Source organism: Sturnira hondurensis, unplaced genomic scaffold, assembly GCF_014824575.4.
Source record: "Sturnira hondurensis isolate 20B ecotype Veracruz unplaced genomic scaffold, ASM1482457v3 Scaffold0016184, whole genome shotgun sequence".
Lineage (NCBI taxonomy): Eukaryota > Metazoa > Chordata > Mammalia > Chiroptera > Phyllostomidae > Sturnira > Sturnira hondurensis.
Window position 1 is genome coordinate 2,107,084 of NW_028088815.1, and position 19,718 is coordinate 2,126,801.

Below are 19,718 nucleotides of genomic sequence, written 5' to 3' on the forward strand. Positions count from 1 at the left end.
GCCTCACTGATGAACTGGATGCTCTACCAACTGCATTTGTCCTTTCAAATCATTACCTGCTTTCTTTTTATTTAATTTTACCTGTTAGAATAATGAGGGAACCACAGCAACTACTCTGCTTTTTTAACAATTGATATTCTCTACTAAATGTCAACTCTTTAAAGGAAATAACATTTCACCCATTTATACCCCAAGGACTCATTGTTACTGCTTTGACATTTCTCTAAAAATGAAAGTGAGTTTTATAAACAATTCAATACAATTCATATTGCATTTTATTTTCTTAAATACCAAAGAATTATGGATTGAGCACAGGCCTGTGAACCAGACAATCGCGGTTCGATTCCCAGTCAGGACACATGCCTGGGTTGCAAGCCAGTTCCCAGCAGGGGCCAGTTCCCAGAAGGGGATGCATGAGAAGCAACCATACATTGATGTTTCTCTTCCTCTCTCCTTCCCTTCCCCTCTAAAGACAAATAAATAAAATAAAATAAATTTTTTTAAAAAGAATTATGAAGAAGTAAATTGATTTTGCATGGGTGGCTTCTTCCATGGTACAGAAGTATATATATATAACACATGGGACTATCCTTATCCCTGTACTAACTAGAAAATCAGTCTCTTTTTTACATTAAAATAAAAAATTAAAGATGCATAAAACATTTATTTTTGTGAGGTAAAAACTCATTATTAAGGACTTCCGCCAAGATGGAGGCATAGGTGGAAACACTGTGCCTTCTCCCACAACCAAGTTTGAATACAACAAAGGTTTGGAGAACAAAGACACAGCCAAAGAACAGAAAATTGAATTATAGGGAAGTCCGACAACAACTAACCCTTCAACAGGGACGGTAAGAGGGGCAGAGCCAGCAGTGGAGCAGGGTCGGGCAGGACAGATCCCCTGACCTAGGCGCAGAGGCAGCCCAGACCGAGTCAGGGTGCGGGGCACACTGACTACGGTCGCACATTCGCGCACAGTGAGATGGACCACGCAGGCCCCATAGGGCGAGGGCTGATGGCGGTGGCACACTCCTGTGCAGTGGGACAAAACACTCGGGCCCTGGTGATGGTGGCAGCTGCTGCACCTGTGGGGTCCGCAGTGGGAGGCCGTGGGGGCAACGCCATTGCTCCTCATTGACCCTGCCCCCACATACAGCGTCACAACCCAGCGACTGAGTTACCCTGCTCTGGTGAACACCTAGGGCTCTGATCCTGCTACACATAACAGGCACAAACAGCCCAAAAGATGGCGCAAGAAGAACTCAAAGTCCCAGAGCCAATAACTCTAAGTGACTGAGAAATTGCCAACCTCTCAGAAGCACAGTTCAAGACACTGTTTATCAGGATGCTCACAGAACTGGTTGATTATAGTCACAAATTAGAGGAACATATGAAGGCTAAACTGATTGAAATGAAGGGAGATGTCCAAGAAACCAATAGCGATGGAAAAGAAACTGGGACTCACATCAATGGAATGGACCAGAAGGAAGAACAAAACATCCAACCAGAAAGGAATGAAGAAATGAGAATTCAAAAAAATGAGGAGAGGCTTAGGAACCTCCAGGACATCTTTAAATGTTCCAACATCCGAATTATAGGGGTACCAGAAGGGGGAAAGAAACAGCCACGAGTGGAACACTTATTTGAACAAATAATAAAGGAGAACTTCCCCAGTCTGGCAAAGGAAATAGACTTCCAGGAAATTCAGGAAGCTCAGAGAGTCCCAAAGAAGTTGGACCCAAGAAGGAACACACCAAGGCACAGCATAATTACATTAGCCAAGACTAAAATGAAGGAGAGAATCCTAGAAGCAGCAAGAGATCAGGGAACAGTCACCTACAAAGGAGTGCCCATCAGACTGTCAGCAGATTTCTCAAAGGAGACCTTATAGGCAAGAAGGGGCTGGAAAGAAGTATTCCAAGTCATGAAATCCAAAGACCTACATCCAAGATTGCTTTATCCAGCAAAACTTTCATTTAGAATGGAAGGACAGATAAAGTGCTTCTCAGATAAGGTCAAGTTCAAGGAGTTCATCATCACCAAGCCCTTATTATATGAAAGGGACTTATATAAGAAAGGGACTTATATATGAAAGGGACTTATATAAGAAAAAGAAGATGAAAAATATTAACAGTGAAAGGGCAGCAAACTCACAGTTATTAACAACCACACCTAAAACAAAAGCAAAACAAGAGGACAGCTAGATCAGGAGTGGAAGCATAGAAATGAAGATCACATGGAGGGTTAGCAAAAGGGGAGTGGGAGGAGGAGAAGGGGGGAGAAGGTACAGAAAATAACATAGACAGTAGGTAGAAAATAGATAGGGGGAGGGTAAGAATATTGGGGGAAATCTAAAGAACTTGAGACATGTGGTTATAAACTAAGGAGGGTGGAGAATGGTGGGGGAGGGAGTGTGCGGGTGGAGGGGAATGAAGGGGGGGAATAGAACAACTGTAATGGTATAATCAATAAAATATATTTTAAAAACTCATTATTATACCATTAATAATTAAATTAGTACATCATGTGAGATTTCTTTTCCTACTGTTTTAGAATTTTGGCTAAAGCCTCAAAACTAAGGTTAATAGAAGATAAAGTACTCTAAAGAGAGCCACTATGCAATTCCAGCAGAACTTACCAAAATTTTATCCACGTCCCTCACCCAGGTCATGCAAAAAAAACCCACTGTACTCAAATATAACATCATTAAGTGCAAAAACTCGGTGAAGAGTGCTATGGTATCTTTCCTCCCTTTATTGTGGAAAAATGTGCTTCCCACCCTAGCCAAGTAAGGTTCCCCAGGAGGACTAGTTGCTGATATCAAAGATTGGAAAGGCAACAAGGGATGCTTTTGTGGGCAAGCAGCTCTTTATTATCTTGCAGTGCAGGGTTATATGATGTTCCCAGAGGGTCAAGTTGTCATTGCCCAGGACCATCTGATTGAGCCATCTTGATGCAAAGAACTGCTGCAAAGTGCACTGTGCTGGGGAGCAGGTGCTCCTGTGGGTATGTTTCCAAGAGTGGATGCTGAGAATCACTTACAGACTACGCTCACAGAAGGAATGGCACAATGGGGCATCCTCACTCAGGAGAGTACTTTAAAATATAGTGAGTTAATGGAAAACTTGAGGTATAGTAGGGTTCAACAGCTCAAGAGACAATTGCCGTTGATAAGATAGCTTGCTGCTCATAGTTCCCAAGAGCATTTGTTCTGGTTTCCATTGAAAGGAAGCAAGGTGAGGCATGGCAATCAGGTTTAGGGTTGGCTGGTTTGATCATTTCAGTAGGCTCTGGAACAGAGAGGCTGCCCTCATGATTTGGCACCTGGCCCTGGGGTGATTAGGGCAGCTATACAGTGGCCTGGAATACGAATGCCTAATAAGAGAGATGGTTGAGAGTATGGACTCTTGGCTGACTATTTTTCATTGGAAAAGCACACCCTGAAAAGGATTCCTCCCAAGGTTGGGAAGAGAGTGATAAGGGAGGCAGGAGGTCAAGGCAGGGTCTGTGCAGCGTATATGTAAGTAGGACAGATGATAAGGTTGATCAAGTTTACAGAAGTTAGAAACATGATTAATATATGGACTGTTTCTTAGGAACACACAAATGCACTCCACAAAGAGTAACAGCTGCTGTGACAATAGCACCAATGGCCAGAGTACAGGAGTATAACATGTAGACTGTAACTCCATTTTTATAACTCCAGCCTCTTAAAAAACAGATGGGAGCCTGAAGGGGAGTGGAACAGAGTAGCCCACACTCTTCCTCCCTTTTCAAACCACTGGTCAGACTGAGCTTCTGAGGATGAGATCTTTGTTCAGGGTTCTGATAATCAAGGTTGGATGGAAAACGGAGTTAATTTTTGGAAAGAGACTGATCTAAAAAGCTTTGGAATCTCCATAACATATCAGGAACTAGGACATAGTAGAAGGGAATGTTGGGAGAAAAGTGAAGTTTTTTCCAGTTGTAAACAATAATATTCAACTTATTTCATAAAACCAGCTACCTATAACTTTACAAAATCACAGTTCATTGAAATGTAATGTCTTATGTAAGTTATTAGGAGTTTCAAATTCAATGACACTTTAAAAGCTTAAGTAAATAAAGAAGTATCATTTGAACATCATCACAATATCTTTTGTCCATCTGTTCAGAAAATTATGAGTTGAATTACTTTTATTGAAATATAAATCTTCCATCCAATAAATGGAATTGTTTTCTTTGTCCTTCTTTAGTAAGCTTGTCAAGAGTTAGGAGGCAAAAATTTTGTAATAATTTTATATTGGCTAATTTATGATTAAAAAAGAACTTATATCTTGGAATTGGCCTAGAGAAATGATTTAATAATTATAATCAGGACATAAATATGCACTGTCTAATTCAGGAGACAGTCTGGTTTCTGTATTTTCTCTTCAGATTGCATACTTCATTTTCTTTGGAATCTTTCAGACTTGATACGATAAAAATTAGATTGGTTAAAATAATTAAACATGTTATATATTATAAAAATTGTGTGTTTTGTTTTAAGCAGAAGTCTTAGGTATAGGAAAATTTATGAGAGAAAAATCAATAAAGTACTCAGTTTTATACTAAGTGTATTTATTAAGTGCCTATTAATCACTAGGTATTGTGCTGTCACTTGGGACAATGATGGCCATGGAATATGAAGAAGTTGAGTTCTAGTGGAGAACATAAAATAAAATTACAAATAATTTATTATAATATGCTAATGGCTTTGTTTGTACATAAATAAACTTCTAAACTCACTTGAAGCTCACCTAAAAGCTTACCTCTAGGTGATTTTACCATGATGTAATCTAGGCAGATGAATAAATTGTTTGCAGAAAAAATTTAAATTTTTTTTCTGCAAAAACTAAAATTTGTTTACCACTGCTCTATAGTGGTAAACAATTTGGGTACACTCTTTATGTTAAGAAAAATAACTTAAGTTTACCTTACTTTTGTAAGTTTAAAAATATAGGAACTTGTGAACTCAGTGCTGGGCCCCTTCCAGAATCTCGGAAGGTATCTGCGCAGGGAAGGGCCTGAGGTGTAAGTTTCTGCAGCTTCCTGATATATCAGCCAGGGTAGGGTACAGTAGGGAAACAGTTCAGTGAGACACACAGGAGAGACACCTAACTCACCTAATGACACAACCAGGGCACAGAACCCAGAGCAGAAGACACTCAGTTAACTTTCAAAGGTTGAATAGGAATTAGGCAGCTGAAAGACGGAGAAGTCATGAGCAGGTGAATCCACAAGGCTAGGCAGAGAGGTAAGGTTGCAAACTGAGGAAACTCAAATTCCTATTGCAAAAGTGCATGGCAAATACACACACACACACACATATATGTGTGTGTGTATGTGTATCAGTGTATTCTAGAAAGTACAAAAGGGTTCTGATTTCTTTAGACTAAGATCATAGAGATATAAGATATAAAGGGCCATTTCAGATAACATCATTCACTGTATTTTCACATCCAGTGGTAGAGATAAAATTCCTTTCCTCCTTGGTGCCTCCATCTTCCAAAAGAAGTTGCAATTTTCCTTGTCATGATCTTGGGAAGCTTGTAGTACTTTTCCTTGGGAAGTAAAAGACTAACCAAATTACGAGGTCAGAAGCGATGCCTAAGTTTTCTGAATTAGATAGACAAGATTATAATCTTTTAAAAGGTAACCAGAAAAGATGATATTCAAACAGCCTTCCAAATCACAAAGAACTACAGGTAAGATGTCAGTAATGGATTATGTCTGGGATTCATTGAAGTTCTCACTGGTTGTAGGCAAAGTTTTAAACTTTCCAATTTTAGGTGCATGATAAAGCATAAACAAACATTTTATATGATTAAAGCTGAGAAATATTTATTTTTTAAATGTGATATATTCTTCCAACTGTTTAAGTCCATGATGCTCTATTTTATTTTTCCTGATTTAGCCTAAAAGTATATATTTAAGCTATGCCTAAACGTAGTTTGGGTTGCTACAAATTCAGCTTTTAAAAAAAGAAACTTTACATAAAGAAAATGAATAGGGAAGAGAAGTTCAACATCAGATCTGAAAGCTGGCTCAGTTGGTTAAAAAAAAATCCTTTTTCAAGAAAGTGGTGGCATCTGTAGAATCCTTATAGTTTCTGTATGCTGTAAAATATACTAAATCTAATTGTAACTTTCAAAAAAAGTTATTGGAAACATCCAAGATAATATACTTCTAATATCATACTTAAAATATAAATCAGAACTCTAAAATATGAATTTCTGAGTAGGGCTTTTGCACTATGTAGAAAACATTTTGACCAAATAGCCCTACACCTTTAGGAGCAAGTCCATTTCAGTTTCAGTTTTTTTCTTAGTAGATCCTAATATATTTAGTATTTAAAAAAGAAAACTTATAAAGATATACCCTATAATTAGTCTGGGGTTTAGAAAACATAAAAGATGGTAGAAAAATACTAAACCAGATTACCCCCACAAGAGTTACCTTTTATGAAGGTTAAATTTTAATAAATGAGCTATTAGGAGAAAATATTTAAATATAATTTAGATAAGCTTCAGTAGACCTACTCTCTTCAATAATTCTGAGCTCAATTCTCCATCAAATTCAGGAAATGTAGTGATAGTCACGATTTCCCAGTGTGTGGTTGTCTAAATCTTTTAATTATTTAAAGTAGCCTCTAATAAGGGGAAAAGAGAAAAAAAAACTTAAAATCTTCTATGAGCAACCAGAATGACTAAGGGAAATGCAATATATTATAGTAGGAAGGATCACTTTTGTAACTGTGAAGAAAAAATGTGTACATGTGTCAGAAAAACAAGAAATGTAACATCCTCTCCTGCTGAAAAATTTAGTGAGGCCACAGTGTTTTAGAAATCAGGAATCTGCTGTGGATTTAGATAGCATACTGTGCACTGGAGACTATGGGAAGTATCATTGAGAACACTCAGCATACATGAGAAAAAAATCTAACTGGGACACAGTGATCTGGAAACAAAGGCTATAAGCAAACATGCCTTGTCATCTCAGTGACCTCTAAATGAATCACTATGTTACAGCATGATGTTCACATGAGGATACAAAATAAAATAATGTGGCCAAACTGTCTTCTTTTTACTTTTCTATACTAATGTGGGAAATTGTAATTTATGCCTTTAAAAAGATTTCCAATTAAAAAACAATTTCAAAATTCATGTCCAAACTCTAAAGCTCCTATACAATTTCTAACTAGAAAGTGTATTTCCAGTCCTCAAGATAATCAAAGCAAGACAGAAACATTTGCAGCTCTGGGGCTAGAACTTGAGGCGGGTAGCATTTTGTTGTTTTCAATGGAGAGCACTCCATCATTACCTAATAATTAATTATATAATTAATAATTTATAACACAGTAATACAGCATTATGATTTAGCAAATGAATCCCCATATAACCCACCTCCCAAGTGGTAAATATAATACTGCACCCAAGATTGGAAAGAGTTACAGATACTTGTCTTAGGGTGCTTCTTATCAGAATTTCACAGAACATTTCCGTTTCTGACTTTCAGGGCGAATCCTCGGAACTTTAATTTCGACAATGTGGGAAATGCTATGCTGGCATTGTTTGAAGTCCTCTCCTTGAAAGGCTGGGTAGAAGTAAGGGATGTTATTATTCATCGTGTGGGGCCGGTAAGCAAGCAGAGGAATCCTTTGAACGCAATCCTTTCAACAGCTGCTTTTACTTGCTTTGATAAATAACCATATTTTTCATTGATACAGATGCATGGAATCTACATTCATGTTTTTGTATTCCTGGGTTGCATGATTGGACTGACCCTTTTTGTTGGAGTAGTTATTGCTAATTTCAATGAAAACAAGGTAAGAATTATTTGGTTGAGTACCACAGAGTTTATTCTTTTCTAGCCACTCACTTTAAGCTCTCTTTTGCACACACAGCATGATGTCCCATTAAATTGTAATGTGACCGGTGTAAATAATTTCTGTAACTATTTCACAAGCTACCTCATTGCTGCTTTTCAGGCTCGTTATTTAAGAGCACAGTTGTCTTGCTACATTTCCTCATTTTGTGACACTGTCATTCATTCATGACAACTGAAAGGCACATCGATTGTTGAAATTGAAGGGCTATGCAACAAGTTATTAAAATACAATAGCTGAAGCTGATGCAGTGATTGCAGGTAATGTTACTCTAACAAATAATGTAAGTTGGATGCTTCTTTGTAACTCAGTAGGTTAGCTCAGCATTTTAATGAGGTGGGGAGGAGGGTATGGTAGAAATTTTAAAATCCTAATTCATAGAATAAAAAGAAGATTTTCTAATTTCAGGTAAAAACTTTGCATGCTATATATAGTACACTCAGACAGCTGCTGAATTCATAACAGCTAAAATGATCCGTACAACAGCTTACAAATGGGAAAAAGAACAAGTGGAATTTTCTTTCAAACACACATGAGTTTAAGTGGCACAGTCTATGCCATCGCCATTATCCTGGACTTGGCTGACATGCCCTCCGTTGTGTAAGGGTCAGTCTTCTGAAGTCATAATAATTGATACCCATATAGTTTCTGAGCACTTCCTATTCACTAAGGTTTTGATATGCTACTCTTAAGTCTCACAATTTTGAAGTGCACTGTTGAAGAAGAGACAACTTACAGATGTAAAATAAGTAGTAGGAAATGGGGCCAGAATTCAGAAGTGTTGCCTGTAACGCAAGAATCTGTGATTCTTTCAAGAGTATGAAAATGTTGACTTTTATCCTGCACTGAATTAAAGCTAGATATGGCTATATAGCTCCATGCTGCTCCATGTTATTCATAGGTAGGACTGATTCACATCACATCAGAGCTCTTTGGTTTGTGTGGCTATGTGTGGAACTGTATCATTCATGATTCCCCAGGCTCCACATATGTGATGCCAGTTACTCAGTCAATTGGTGCCTTTGATGTGTGCCAAATGAGGATGTCATTTTGTTCCAACTTTCAAAGAATGAGACTTAAAAATCCCCCTTTTGGATCCCAACACTGCTATAACCCACAGAAACATGGAATTTTAGAGTAAGAAAGGATAGAGATCATATCACCAGCCCCCCTATTTAATACATTTATAAATGAGTTTCTTTAAGCCCTACAGCGAGTTCAATTTAATACCAACCAGAAAGAAGAAGGTGGGTCTTTTAGATACTTTTGAGCCTTGATATGGAGCAGACACAGAATTCTGAAATGAGAGCAGAACCTAATCAGTCAATTAACACCACACAAGGCCTTTGGAGCACACACCTGATTTGAGAAGAATTAGGTCCTATGGCAGCTCAATGATTCAGCAGCATAAATGGAACAACATAAAAAGTTGAATAACTGGAGACAATGTAGTTCTTGACCTCAGAGTGTCTGAAGCAAGTGGAATAAGAGGAGGTCTACTTCCAACACTCATTATATTTCTGTTCTGAAGTAGGAAAGGAGCATCTCTGACTAAGTAAAGGGAGCATGTATGGAAGCTCAAATGCATGCTTATAAAAAGAGGAAAAGGAGAAGAAATCATATTACTAGACATTACAAACTTGATTAGCCAATAGGACATATAAATTTCTAATTTATGTGAATTTTATAAAAAACATTTTCATTTTCCTGCAAGTTTTTTTGATGGTAGCACTTGAGCTGCTGTGTAATATTTATTCATTTATTATCCAATCATTCAACAGGTTTCTTTGAATACTTACTAGGTGCCAGACACTGCTCTTGACTCTGAGAGCATAACAACCTGAACACATAAAGATTTCTGTCCTCATGGAGCTCACATTCTAATGGTCATACCTGAAAGTATATAAATAGATTTTCAAATGTATAGGCAATGGAGAAATATAAGCAATAGAGAGAGAGAGAGAGAAATAAGGTAAGCTTTGGGAGCAAAGTTTTCACAACTCAAAATCATGTAATATTATATCTTCCCTAGAAAATGGAATCTTGTTCAAAAAGTTCAAAGTCTAAACCAGAAATATATATATACACAGTAATATATATATATATATATTTCCCTAGTATAAAATAATATTTGATTAATACACTTAATTTAACAATAATAAACCTTTGGAGGTTTCATACATTAATGATCAATAATATCACCAAGCTTGTTACTCTTTTGGATTATTTCAGAGTTCAGCTTCAAAATAACTTGCTTTTTTATAAGAAGGAAATAATATTAATGTATTCCTATCATAGCATCCAGAGAACAAATATTTGTAGTTAATGAAAGAAGTGGCTTAGCAATATTGATATCAGAAAAATTAATTTAAAATAAGCATCATTAGGAATAAACAATGCAATTAAATAATTGCAAAAGAAATGAATCCTCAGAAAAATATAGAATTCCTGAACCTTAAAATATATGAAACAAAAATTACTCAAATTATTTTAGAAAGCTAGAAAAAAGTCCACAGTTATGGTGAAATATATTAACATATTTCTCTAACAGACTCACAGATCAGACAGACAAAAGAAATAATATATGAAATTTAACACTGTAAAAATATTTAATCTACTGGACACATAAAGAACACTGACCCTCACAACTTTCAAATATAAAATGGGTCCTTTACACAGTCATAAAATAATAATTGTAATTGTCATAATAATAATAATTGTCAAAAATTGATAATATATACAAGTTCTATACCATGGTAAAAAAGATACCAGAAAGGTACCTCAGAAATTGTAAATATTAATTTATGAGTTACGGAAGAAATGAGAATATAAAAACCACAAAATATGTAAATAAATCATGTATTAAAAATCATATATGAAAACTCACAAGATATAGATAAATCAGTAGAGGGAAATTTGAAGCTTAATGCATATATGTTAGTGCACAGGTGGCAAACACAAGGCCCATGGGCCAAATTCAGCCCTCCACCTTGTTATATTCAACCCAACACCTTGTTTCTACCTGGCAACAGCACCAAGCTCCTTGCCCCTAGTTAAGGAGAAGTTACACTTATACAGTCCTAAAATTACATTTGGCCCTTTAAATGCAACTATGAGGCTGATGTGACCCGCAGTGAAAATGAGTTTGACACCCCTGTGTTAGACGATAATTAAAGATTAATTATTAATATGTCAAATATCAAAATCAATAAACTATAATAAAAATAACAGTAAAATTAAAGAAAGTAGATGGAAGGGAGTAATAAGATATAAAAAACTAACAATAGAAAAGTTCAAGAATGACAAAAGTGTGTTCTTTTAAAAAATTAAATTAATAAACATTTTGCCAGGTTAAGGGTCAACAAAAATGTAGAAAAGGAAAGAAAACAAGCTGTTGTTGTAAGTAAAATTATGCCAGTATTATTACAGGAATAGAAAATTAAAGCTACAGAACAGAACAGAAAGCCCAGGAATTACCCATGTATATAAAAACAGAATTAGCACAACAAATCAGTGGAGATGAGACCATCAATAAATGATCTTCAGTTAATTGTCTAGGTTAAAAAAAATAAACTTATTTCTAGAGTCTCCTAAGCTATTCAAAACTGAATTCCAGATGAATGCATAGCCTAACAATGTAAGATGTAGCAAAATTATAAACCATTTTTAAACCATGTAAAATTGAGCTCTTTACCCTGGAGTACTTGTAGATTTCTTGACATTAACCACAAAGTGACATCCATAAAGGAAAAAATTTATAACTTAGATTACATTAAAACAAGAATTTGCTAAATGATAAACAACACATTTTATCTGAATGATAAAAGGAAAACTTAAAAAAAACACTAAGGTAAGACTAAGAAAATATTTACGACTCAGATAACTGATAAAGGAATGGTATCCAGAATGGTAATGGAAGTAGACTTGACTTGGAGTAGTGAACACACAATACAGTGTACAGATGATGCGTTGTGGAACTGTGCACCTGAAAACTGTATAATTTTGTTAACCAGTGTCACCCCAGTAAATCTGATTTAAAAGATGTTCATAATACATTAAGAATTTCTACAAAACATCAAAAAATAAATATTCAAATACAAAAATGAGCAATGAATGTGAACAGGCAATTCACAAAGGAAGATACAGGAATCACCACTTATACATATAAAAATGCTTCATCTCATTAATATTAAAACTATATTAGATACATTTCACACACATTAAAAGGCCAAATTAAAATGTCTTATAATTTCCAATATTAATAAGAATATTAGGAAATGGGAACACTTGGAAGTTGCTAGTGGCAGATTTTCTTGCTTACTCCTCTTTGGACAGTACCTTGGTAACATATGGTAAGTATAAAAATGCATAAATTCTTAGGCCCCAGCAATTCTTCTCCTTAGAGACATACGATAGAGAATTGTTTGTAGGTGTTTATGGTGACACAGAAAATGTGTATCTACTACAACATTGTTTATAGTACATAAACCTAAACTGAGTAATATCTGATGTATTCATACAGTGGGGTACTCTACAAGTTAAAATAAAACCAGTTAGATCTAGTATCTAGTTGTACAAAACAGTGTTCAATGAAGATAAAAAACAAGCCACAAATAAGTATTTATTTAATATCGTTGTATGATTTTTTAAATTTAAAACAAATGCATTTTTATGTATTGAGACTTATACAATCAGCAAAAGTTTGAAAACATAATGAGGATGATACACCCCTGAAGACTGTCCTGACCTCTGGAGAATGAAAGGAAGAATGGTGGGTTTTTTTTTTTACCAAGTTTCTTAAATTATACTTCTGCTTTTATAATACATTATAATAAAATATATTTACATGCATTTCAATGAAGTACCTAGTGTCTGATTTTGTTCAGTCAGTTGTCACAGCTACTAATTTCTTAGAGATACAAATTCTATGTCTTTCTACCACTTAAAAACAATTTTGCAATTGCACATAATCAGAATGATTTTGAAAAACATGTTTAAAAACTAAACATACTTACCCAGAAGCAGCAGCACTGACAAGCTATAATTTTGCTGAAGCATTTTCTGCTATGAAATAAAAGCAAACCAATCACTATTAACATCAGGATCCCTTTTGGAAAATTTAATCATGTAGAAAACCTTTAGATTTCCCCAAACCTGGCAAACATTCAAAGATGCTAATTGAAGGCTGCTGAGTGTTGCAAATCCTGTGGCCATCTTTTTTGGAAGTTCTCTTGAAAACACGTTTGAGAATTCTGACCCTGTTTATCAAACCACTATAGTATTTGAAGAATATCTTTATTTTAACCCCTAAATTAGTCTATTTGTATCACCACCCTATGTACAATATCCTTGGTATGGAGTATGTGACAAAAGGCCTTTTTCTGCTTTTCTTTGTTTATTAAGGGGACGGCTCTTCTGACTGTAGATCAGAGAAGATGGGAAGATCTGAAGAGCCGACTGAAGATAGCACAGCCTCTTCATCTCCCACCTCGCCCGGGTATCAAAGATGTTCTGATTTTATTCATGTTGGGCATTAGTGTTCATGACTCCCCAGGAGTCTAAGATTTCAATTAAAATAATAATCGTAAGGCCACTAGGTGGTTGTGCATAAGTTAATATAGAAACAGGCTCCAAACCACAGATCTCACCATAGGCTATTAAAATTAACCACCCAAAGGTTGTGCTTCAGTGCTCTCAGGATAAGCCTTAATGAAAAAATGAATCTTTAAATAAAATATTTGTGCTTGCCTTTTCAAGATATGAGTGAAGTGTATTAAACGGAAAGAAATTGAATGATGTGGTTCTCCTTTCAGTACAGACAGTGCCATGCACCATCGTTTTAAATATTCAAAGCCAGCCATTCCTGCAAAACACTACACAATGCATTGAGCTGTGGGGGTGGGGAAATGTAACAAGCTTTATGATGAGCATTAAAGAGAATGAAACACAAGAAAGTCAATGTGACCTAGGTCTAAAATGCCCTTGCTTAAACTTTTCTTATCCAGATAATGATGGTTTCAGAGCCAAGATGTATGACATAACCCAGCATCCATTTTTTAAGAGGACAATTGCATTACTTGTCCTGGCCCAGTCAGTGCTGCTGTCTGTCAAGGTACTTTGTTTCACCCTAAGACTCTGGGGATGAATTTCTTATTCATGGGTGCATCCCAGAATATTGCAAGTGGTCATATTTACTATAAGCTGTGTTTTTTAGTATAAAAAAATTTAAATTCACAGTTGTGTTCAAATGGGAGAAAGAAGGGGAACTTTTTTGTGCCTGGTGGATGTGGGCAAAAACATGTATGCTGTTTCCTTTCCAGTGGGATGTTGAGGATCCAGTGACTGTTCCTTTGGCAACAATGTCAGTGGTTTTCACCTTCATCTTTGTTCTAGAGGTACCTAAATGAGTCTGTGGGTAGGGGGAAGGGTATGGTGCTCATTTCGAAGTAAGTGTCCTCCTTTGATGGCACATTTCAGCTCTGTGTCCCATTGCTGCTGAAGTCATTTTTTTTTGACCTGTGGGTAGTATGTTCTTAGGGTATTTCCTTTTGAGGCTGTCCTGCTTAACTCGAACAAAGACTTCATTTTATATTTCAGATTTTTCTAACCACAGGAATTGCAAACTGTAGTTAACTGCTATATCAGAATGATGGCCTGTCTAGTTATCTGATTCCAAATATTTGGAGGAAAATACACAAACCACTTGTAATTCAAGAACTCAAATTGCAATGTGGTGGCAAATAGAGTTGGTCCAGACAAGATTATTGTAATATATGGCTCATGTCATATCACTTTCCAGGCATATTCATCTTATCATTATTTCACCCTGTAATGATCAGTTTTCCCAAAATCTACCATCTTTTACTTGAGGAAGAAAAATGTCTTGTTATCAAACTGACCATAAAACAGACAAAACAGAGTGGAGAACATAGATGTTACCTACTCAGCCTTTTCATATATGTGATAAATGCTTCTCTTGGGTTGCTACATCCTTTAAAATAATAACGTGACTCAAGTTGCTACATTTGAATATGTTCTGAACCCTCAGTCTTGACTTACTCTTTCCATTGTTTTCCCCCAGGTCACAATGAAGATCATAGCCATGTCACCTGCTGGTTTCTGGCAAAGTAGAAGAAATCGCTATGATCTGCTGGTGACGTCACTTGGTGTTGTCTGGGTAGTACTTCACTTTGCCCTTCTGGTATGTTCATAATTGTTTATTTTAGGTGACACCATAATTTCATTTGAGGTAACCCTGTTTTTAGTTTCATTCCACTCTATGTCAGCCAATTCACAGATGTCAGATTAATCTTCCTAAAATCCAGTTTTGACTGAGATGGGCCCTCGCACATGCTAGTACACACACACAGAATTGTACATGTCTACACACTCACATTCTTCACACAGAGAAAACCTGGCCCCTCAAAGTTCTAGAGTATTCAAACAAATGCCTTAAAGCTCTTCTAACTTAGCCCTCATTTTGCCAAAGGATGAAAATGAGAAAGAGTAAAAACAAAAACAGATTAAGAAACCTGTCTAAATTCACATGTAAGCTAGTATCAAAAAACTCAAACCCTGTTTTCTGAGCTGAAGTGTAGCATCTGTGCCACTACATAATATTAAGTATTTCACAGTGTGATTCTCAGGTGCTTTCCTGCTTTATTTTCTACTAAATCCCCAGCTGCCATTTCTCTAAAGCACATCTTTTCCGATCTCTATCCCTGAGTTCTCATTGATTTGCCTAAATGCTTTCAGCCTCCATTCAATCTGAGGTCAAGCTCAAAATGTACACCTATGAGTGTCTTTGACCATGACCTTGAAACCTGTTGTCCAATAGAAGTAAAATATGGCCACAGATATAATTTTAAATTTTCTAGAACCCAAATTTAAAATATAAAAAGTAACAAACAACATTAATATAATAATATATTTGAAACCGGCCATATCCCAAACATAGGGTGAGGCAAAAGTAGATTATAGTTGTTTGTCTGAAAAATATTACAATAGTTAAAAAATAATAATACAAGAATAAACTCTGTGTTTTCTGTACTCACAGCTATAAACCTGCTTTTGCCCCTCCTTGGATTATCATTTCAATATATCATCCATATAAAAAATTCTCAGGGAGAGATGTTACATGCTTTCTTTTATGAGTATGTATTTTAATTAACAAGTCTTCATTTAGACTCACATTTCTTTTCTATTTAATTGTTGTTCAAGTAAAGTTTTCTGTTTTTCAATCCCATCCCAGCCAACCCCACCCTAACCCTCCCCATCTCCCTCCCATTTCCAATCCCCTTAGTTTTTGTCCATGTGTCCTTTAAAGTTGTCCCTGTAAACCCTTCCCCTTTTCCCCTGAAATTCCCTCCCCTATGCCCTCTAAACAACCTGTTGTCCATTTCAGTGTCTTTGGTTACATTTGCTTATTTATTTGTTTTGTTCTTTAGGTTCCTGTTAAAGGTGAGATTATATGGTATTTGTATTTCACAACCTGGCTTCTTTCACTTAGAATGATGTTCCATTCATTCTGTCCCAAAGGGTAGGACCTCCTTCTTTCTTTCTGCTGTATAAAATTCCATTCTGTAAATGTACCATAGTTTTTTGATCCATTCATTTACTGATGGGCCCCTAGATTGCTTCCGTCACTTGGCTATTGTGAATTGTGGTCCTATGAACATCGGGGTGCATAGATTCTTTTGGATTGGTATTTCAGTGTTCTTATGGTATAATCCTAGCAGTGGAATTGCTGGATCAAAAGGCAGATCCATTTTTAGTTTTCTGAGAAAATTCCATACTGTTTTCCATAGTGGTAGTACCAGTCTGCAATCCCACCAACAGTGGACCAGAGTCCCCTTTTCTCCACAACCTCTCCAATACTTGTTGTTTGTTGCTTTGTTTATGATGGCCATTCTGACCAGTGTGAAGTGGTATCTCATTGTGGTTTTCATTTGCTTCTCTCTGATGGCTAATGATGCTGAGCATCTTTTCATGTGGCTCTGGTTCCTCTCTATGTCCTCCTTGGAGAAGTGTCTGTTCAAGTCCTTTGCCCACTTTTTAATTGGGTTGCTTGTCTTCTTAGAATAGAGTCATGTAAGTTCTTTATATATTTTGGAGATTAAACCCTTGTCTGAGGTATCATTGGCAAATATGCTTTCCCATACAGTTGGTTCTTTTGTTATTTTAATACTGTTTTCTTTAGCTATGTAGAAGCTTTTTATTTTGATGAGATCCCATTTGTTTCTTCTTTCCTTTATGTCCCTTCCTCTAGGGGACATATCAGTAAAAATGTTGCTGTGTAAAATACCTCAGATTTTCCTCCTTATATTCTCCTCCAGGACTTTAGTGGTGTCACAGCTTATACTTAAATCTTTTATCCACCTTGAATTTATTTTGGTGTATGGTGTAATTTGGTGCCCAAGTTTCATTTTTTTCCGTGTAGCTGTCCAGCTCTCCCAAAACCAGTTGTTGAAGAGGCTATTTTTACTTCATTTTATGTTGCTGCCCCCTTTGTGGAATATTAATTGACCACATAGAGACTTTGGTTTATTTCTGGGCTCTCTGATCTATTCCATAGATCCATATGCCTGTTTTTATTACAGTAACAGGCCATTTTTATTACAGTGGTCTTGTAATACAGTATGGTATTAAGGTATTGTGATCCCTCCTACTTTGCTCTTCTTTCTCAAAATTGCAGCAGCTATTCGGGGTCATTTATGGTTCCATATAAAATTTTGAAGTGTTTGTTCTATGTCTGTGAAATACGCCATTGGTACTTCAATAGGTATTGTACTGAATCTGTAAATTGCTTTGGGTAGTATGGACATTTTGATGATGATAATTCTTCCATCCGTGAACACAGTATATGTTTCAATTTGTGTCTTCCTTGATTTGTTTCTTCAGTGTTGTGTAGTTTTCTGTATACATGTCTTTTACCTCCTTGGTTAGGTTTATTCCTAGGTACTTTTTTTTTGCTATATCAAATAAGATTTTTTTCTTGATTTCTGCTTCTGATGTTTCATTGTTGGTATACAAAAATGTCTTTGATTCCTAGATATTGACTTTGTATCCCACTGCTTTGCTAAATTCATTTATTAGGTCGAGCAGTTTGTTGGCAGAGTCTATAGAATTTTCTTTGTATACTGTCATGCCATCTGCAAATAGACAGTTTTGTTTCCTTCTGTCTGATTTGGGTGCCTTATTTCTTTTTCTTGTCTGATCACTGTGCCTAAAACTTCCAATATTATATTGAATAGAAGTGGTGACAGTGGACAACCTTATCTTGTTCCTGATCTTAGTGGAAAAGACTTTAGTGTTTGCCCATTGAGTACGATGTTGGCTGTAAGTTTCTCACATGTGACGACCTTTATTATGGTGAGGAATGGTACCTCTATCCCCACTTTGCCGAGTGTTTTTATCATAAATGGCTGCTGTAGCTTCTCAAATGCCTTTTCCACATCTATTGATATAATCATGTGATTTTTGTTTTTGCTTTTTTTATGTGATATATTACACTTACTGATTTGCGAATATTATGCCATCCTTGCATTCCTGGGATGAATCCCACTTGGTCATGGCGTATGATCTTTTTAATGTATTCTTGGATGTGGTTCGCCATATTTTGTTGAGGATTTTAGAGTCTATGTTCATCAGTGATATTGGCCTGAAGTTTTCTTTCTTTGTTGTGTCTCTATCTGGTTTTGGGATTAGGATGATGCTGGCTTCAGAAAAAGAGTTTGGGAGTCTTCCATCATTTTCGATTTTTTTCAATAGTTTGTAAAGAATGGGGGATAACTCTTCTTTAAATGCTTTGTAGAATTCTCCCGTGAAACCATCTGGTCCAGGGCTTTTGTGTCACAGGAGTTTTTATTATTGCTTCAGTTTCATCTGGTGTTATTGGTCTGTTCAGGCTTTCTGCTTCTTCTTCATTGAGTTTTGGAAGATTATATTTTTCTAAAAATTTGTCTATTTCACCCGGGTTTTCAAATTTCTTGGCATACAGATCTTCATAATAATTTCTTACAATCCTTTGTATTTCTGTTGTATTAGTTGTAATCTCTCCTCTGTCATTTCTGATTCTGTTTATTTGGGTCCTCTCTCTTTTTTTCCTGATGAGCCTGCTTAAAGGCTTGTCAGTTTTCTTTATTGTTTCCGAGAAGCAGCTCCTGAATTCATTGATCCTTAGAATTGTGCTTTTCATCTCTATGTCATTTACCTGTGCTCTAATCTTGGTTATTTCTCTTATTCTACTTGCTCTGGGCTGTCTTTGGTGTTGTTCCTCGAGTTCTTATAGGTTTAGGGTGAGATTGTTAGTTTGAAATGTTTCTATCTTTTTTAGGTAGGCCTGTATTGCTATGAACTTCCTTCTCAAGATAGCCTTCACTGTGTCCCATGTTTTGGATTGTTTGGTGTTCATTTTTGTTTGTTTCCAGAAACTTATTTATTGCTTCCCTAATTTCATTCTTGATTCACTCATTGTTCAATAGCATGCTATTCAATCTCCATGATTTTGAGTATTTTGGGTTTTTTCCTTGGTGTTGGTTTCTAATTTCAGTCCCTTGTGGTCAGGGAAAATGCTTGGGACAATTTCAATTTTCTTGAAATTTTTGAGGCTTGTTTTGTTTCCTATCATGTGGTGTATCTTTGAAAATATTTCATGTGCATTTGAAAAGAATGTGTATTTAGCTTCTTTGGGATGAAGGGCTCTATATATATCAGTTAAGTCCATTTCATTTAGGGCATTGTTCAATGCCACAATATCTTTGTTGATATTTTGTTTGGAAGATCTGTCCATTTTTGATAGTTGGGTGTTAAA

General features: G+C 36.0%; 1 protein-coding gene across 2 annotated transcripts in view; it reads left to right on the forward strand.

The window, feature by feature from the left end:
• Positions 1-19,718, forward strand: part of NALCN (sodium leak channel, non-selective) — a 424,006-nt gene that overhangs the window by 365,517 nt on the left and 38,771 nt on the right. For both annotated transcript variants that reach the window (XM_037065791.1, XM_037065792.1), the window contains 6 exons: positions 7,537-7,657; positions 7,748-7,846; positions 13,310-13,403; positions 13,912-14,018; positions 14,227-14,301; positions 14,988-15,107. In XM_037065791.1, coding sequence (XP_036921686.1) covers positions 7,537-7,657; positions 7,748-7,846; positions 13,310-13,403; positions 13,912-14,018; positions 14,227-14,301; positions 14,988-15,107 — 616 coding nt within the window. The remainder of the gene's footprint in view (positions 1-7,536; positions 7,658-7,747; positions 7,847-13,309; positions 13,404-13,911; positions 14,019-14,226; positions 14,302-14,987; positions 15,108-19,718) is intronic.